This window comes from Fukomys damarensis, unplaced genomic scaffold (assembly GCF_012274545.1).
Source record: "Fukomys damarensis isolate Sample0158 unplaced genomic scaffold, DMR_v1.0_HiC HiC_scaffold_24, whole genome shotgun sequence".
In the NCBI taxonomy this organism is placed as follows: Eukaryota; Metazoa; Chordata; class Mammalia; order Rodentia; family Bathyergidae; genus Fukomys; species Fukomys damarensis.
In genome coordinates, this window is record NW_022900936.1 from 36,327,211 (window position 1) to 36,332,753 (window position 5,543).

Below are 5,543 nucleotides of genomic sequence, written 5' to 3' on the forward strand. Positions count from 1 at the left end.
TGTGACAGATTTTTGGTCAAATTGTTTCCACTAAAAAGTTTTAATTTTAAAAATCAATAACTCCTCTCTCTCTCTCTCTCTCTCTCTCTCTCTCTCTCTCTCACACACACACACACACACACATAAAATTGTCCACAAAATATTCTCCTTTTCTGAAGGTTTTATGATTCATTGTTATCATTAACCAGTTTTTTTATTTATTTGTTTGGTTGGTTGGTTGGTTGGGTTTTTTTGGTCCCAAGGATCAAACTTAGGTCCTTGTGCTTGCAAGAGAGGTGGCAGCACCACAGAGCTAAATCCCCAGCACAACCATTCTCTTACTATTAAACTTAAATAGCCAATTGGGAAAAACAGTTGAGGCCAGTCTTCCACCACTGGTTGAGACTGGGTAGCAGGTATTAGGGCCAATATTCATTTAGCTTCCTAAGCTTTCTGGGAAGACTTGATGACCTTGCTTGCTCTAGCAGCCTTCTTCTCCACTGCTTTGATGACACCCACAGCAACTGTCTGGCTCAAATCTTGAATGACAAAATGATCCCAACGTGGATAGTCAGAGAAGCTGCTGACACACGTGGGCTTGCTCGAAACCTTGTCATTGATGGCAGCATCACCAGATTTCAATAATTTGGGGCCATCTTCTAGCTTCTTACCTGACTGATGATCAATATTTTGTTTCAGCTCAACAAACTTGCAAGTTATGTGTGCTGTGTGGCAACCCAGTTCAGGTACACAGTCAACACTGATCTGGCCTGGCTGGTTCAGCATAATCACCTGAGCAGTGAAACCAGCTGCTTCCACTGGTGGGTCATTTTTGCTGTCACCAGCAATGTTGCCATGTTGAACATTTTGACAGACACATTCTTGACATTGAAGCCCACATTGTCACCAGGAAGAGCTTCACTGGAAGCCTCATGGTACATTTCAACAAACCTTACTTCAGTTGTAACATTTACTGATGGGAAGGTGACCACCATGCCAGATTTGAGAACTCCAGTCTCCACTTGCCCCACAGGGATGGTACTGATACCACCAATTTTGTAGATATCCTGGAGGGGCAGCCACAGAGGCTTGTCAGTTGGGCAAGTGGGTGGTAGGATGCAATCCAAAGCTTCAAGCAGTGTGGTTCTACTGTCATTGTCATCTTTATGAGTGACCTTTCATCCCTTGAACCAAAGCATGTTAGCTCTTGGGTTCAGCATGTTGTCACCATTCCAACCAGAAATTGGCACAAAAGCTACTGTGTCAGGATTGTAGCCATTTTTCTTCATGTAGGTGCTGACTTCCTTAACAATTTCCTTATATCTCTTCTTGCTGTAGACTGGTTCAGTGGAGTCCAGTTTGTTAACACCAACAATTAGTTGTTTCACAGCCTGAAGGGCATTCTTACGGGTTTTCCTGTTCTTGAAGATACCAAGTTCCAATTTACCAACACCAGCAGCAACAAACAGGACAGCATAATCAGCCTGAGATGTGCCTGTAATCATATTTTTGTTAAATTCTCTGTGTATCAGAGCATCAGTGAGAGTCACAGGGCGATAGTTGTCAAGGGTGATATCACCCTCATGCTCAGCTTTCATTTGATCTAAGACCCAGGCGTACTTGAAGGAACCCTGCCCCATCTCAGCAGCCTCCTTCTCAAACTTTCCAATGGTTCTTTTGTCATTGCTATGACATTTGTAGATCAGACAGCCGGTAGTGGTAGACTTGCCCACATTCATGTGTCTCATGACAATGATATTGATATGAGTTTTTTGCTTTCCCATGTTGGCTTTGATTCAGTGGTGGTTTTAACTACATCTGTGCTCTCATCGCAAACCTGTTGCAAAGAAAAAGCCATTGTATCATGCTAAGTAAGCTACACATAAAAAGACAAGTATCACAAAATATCAATCATATATTGAATCTAAAAATGTTGGTATTCATAGAAATTCAATGTAGAATGATGATTACTAGAGCCTGGGAAGAGGAGAAAGGATGGATGGATGGGGAAAGTTTTATCAGTGTATACTATATCACAGATAGAAGCAAGGAGCTTTGTGTGATGTTGTACAGTAAATTTAGATAGTAAAAATGTACTGTAGATTCCAAAGAGCTAAAATAAATGATTCTGAATATTTATACTATAACAAATGATTGATGCTTATCAAAATTGATATGCTTAACATGATTCGAAGTTTATACATGTATCAAAATATCACATTTTTATTAATACATATATATATAATACTTAGATTTTCTTATATCAGTTAAAATAAAATGAATTAATTCACTTCAGTTTTAAAACTCCAACATTTGTGATTTTGTACCTTTTTAGCTCTCCAGTGTATACTTTAGTATTTTACTCCATTTTTTCATTAAACTGTATTTCTTCCAAACATTATACATCTCCTCACTTTTGTCTCATGTTTGATTTATATCCTCAGAACATTCTGCAGGAAAAAATAGCAAGCAAGTTTGAATTTACACAAATTCTTTCCTAATTATTCTCTACTGTCTCTGAATTTGTTACACTTAGGTTAACACTACAAAATGTTATCACTTTATTTTGACATTTTTTTGTTTCACAAATAGTAATCTAATCACACTAATGATTGAAATTATAAAGAATGACTTAGTTTTCTTCATTACATCACATAACTTAGACTAAAACAAAACATGTAGTAGAAATGAGTAAATGCTTTTCAGCTCCATAAAAATGATGAGAAAGCTAGTGAAAGAAATCTTTGATGAAAGTAAATATTTTTAAACTAAAGTAATAAAATTATATTTTGGATTACTCAATTATATCCTTAGAAACAGAAAGAAAGTTAATATGTCAAATGAATAAACACTGCCTAGAGATACAAAGGTTTTATTTCAAAAACAATAAGAGATTACAAAATTTTCTTGTTAAGAATCATTAGGATTAGTGGCAAACACTAAAAAAGACAAAGAAAGAATTAAGCTGGTAAGAACAATGCAGTACAATTTAGAAGACAAAAAGGGAACATGAACTGGGTGACATAGAAGGAAGATTTGGAGGAGATGAACAGAACTGCAAAAGGCAAACAAAGAGCAGAACTGTGAGACAATTATACAAAGTGGTGTTAGGGCATACAGAAGATCAAGTACAAATAGTATCTCATCTATACATAAACTATGATTTTAAAGGAAATAGGTAAACATTAAGAACAAAGTAAGATCAACGGGGCCTTAAAGTCAAAAAAATTAATTAGAAATTCAATGGTGAGGAGTCATAAATAGTAGGACTATTTTAAATAATATTAAAATGATAGTATAGGAATACTGGGAAAATATTTCATAATATTTTATCTAATATCTAATCTAATATCTAATATGATATTAATATATCTAGCAGCTAGTAGGTAACAAAAAAAACTAATCTAATCCTAATCAGACTTAAACAAATTCTAGAAAACTACACAGATGGATTCACCAACATGCTTATAGAAATTATCAAAGAAAATTTCTCAAATATAAGAAAACATTTAAAAGAATAAGTAAGTGATGCTTTTAGAACATGAAGTAATTATGATGAAAGAACTTCACCAAGCAATATTATCTGTATGTTTGCATGTGCACAGAAAAAATAACATAATTTTAAAGGCAGACAGAGGAAAACAAAACAATCATACATAAAGGTAAACCAATTCAAATCACAACAGACTGATCAGGACAAATCCTCGAGTCCAGAAGAGCATGGAGTAAAGCAGGTCAAGCCTGTAAAACAAATAATTTCCAACCTAGATTAGCCTCTCTAGCAAAGCTATCCTTCAAAACAGATGGGGAAATAAGATATTTCCATGAAAATGACAAGTTCAGAAGATTTATGAGTTCTATACCAGCTCTAGAGAAAATACCAAGAATATTTTCAACAGAAACATAGGATTAGACACACCTAGAAACACAGAGGAAAGAAGTAAGGTCAGTGGATAAATAAAATAAAAAAAAGAAAATAAAGAAAGTGATATACTAAGAGATAAAAGAGACAAAAATAGTAAAGAGCCAACATATCTTAGTAATATCAATCAATATTAACCACCTCAGCTCTCCTATCAAAAGACACACACTGACAGACTGGACCAAAATGGAATCCAACAATCCGTTTCATTTAAGAAACCCATCTAATCCATAAAGATACTCATAGTCTTAAAATTAAAGAATCGAAAAATAACATTTCATGCACCAGGACTCAGAATACTATCAAGGGTGGCAATTTTAATATCAGACACAGCATTAGAAAAGACAAAAAAGGTCACTACACACTAATTAAAGGAACAATCCAACAAGAAGAGATAACATTCCCAAACATATATGATTTTAATATTGGAGCACCTACCTTTATTTACAAATTACTGCTAAAATTAAAAGATCAACTAAACATTAACACAATCTTAGTAGGGTATTTAAAAGAGACAGATCAACTAAACCAAAAACTGAAAAAATTTTAAGAGCTGAAACATATCCTTGAACATGGACTTAGATATATACAGAGTAGTCCAACCATCCATAGCAGAGTACACATTCTTTTCAACAGCACATGGTACCTTTTCCAAAATAGAACACATACTAGTCCACAAGGCCTGTTTAAGTAAATATAAATGTATGGAAATTACCCCATGCATATTACCTGACCACTGTGCAATGAAAGTAGAAATCATTGACAGAAGAAAATTTGGAAAAGGTAGAATCTCTTGGGAAACTAACAGCATACTCCTAAACAAACAATGAGTCACAGAAGAAATCAAAGAAATTTTTAAAATTTTGAAAGTTAATGACAATGACTGCACAACTCAACAAAACTTTTATTACACTTTTAAAGCAGTTTTAAGAGAAAAAATTATTGCAAATCATGTGCACATTAGGAAAACAGAGCAAGCCCAAATAAATAACCTAATAAACCTTCAGATACTTGAGAAATGATAATAAACCAGTCCCAAACTGAAACTAAAGAAAGTACAAATGTGAGAATAGAAATTAATGAAAGACACAAAAATGTTATAAAACAAAGCAATGAAGTGAGGAGCTGGTTATTTGAAAGAATAAATAAAAGAGACCAACCCTTAGAAAAATTCTCCAAGAGAGAGAAAAGACTTACAAAAATGACAAAGCTGACGTAGCAAGACACTGTGAAAATCCAGAAGATAGTGACTACTTTGAAAAAATATATTCCAACAAGTTCACAAATTTTGAAGGAATAAAATCTACCAAAACTAATGCAAGCAGCCACAAATATACATAATGATACAATCAGAAGCAATGAAATTGACTCAGTAATAAAGAATCTACCACCTAATAAAAGCTTATGACCTTATAGATTCGTAGATGAATTCTATAAAATCTTTAAGGATATTATATTACCAATACTCCTCAAACTGTTCGAAGAAATTGAAAGGGACAGTGTGCTCTTAAATTCATTTATTGAAGCCACTATCACCCTGATCCCCAAACCAAATAAAAACCTAACTAAAAAGGGAACTATAAACCAATCTCTTTAATGAGCATAGATGAAAAAATCCTAAACAAAAATATTAGCAATTAAA

The 5,543-nt window shown here is 34.1% G+C and overlaps 1 protein-coding gene across 1 annotated transcript; it reads right to left on the minus strand.

The window, feature by feature from the left end:
* Positions 1 to 411: 411 nt before the first annotated feature.
* LOC104847447 (elongation factor 1-alpha 1-like) lies at positions 412 to 1,763 on the minus strand. The gene is given in 2 exon segments (XM_033768048.1): positions 412 to 845; positions 848 to 1,763. Coding segments are annotated over 2 exon segments (1,350 nt in total).
* Positions 1,764 to 5,543: the final 3,780 nt, after the last annotated feature.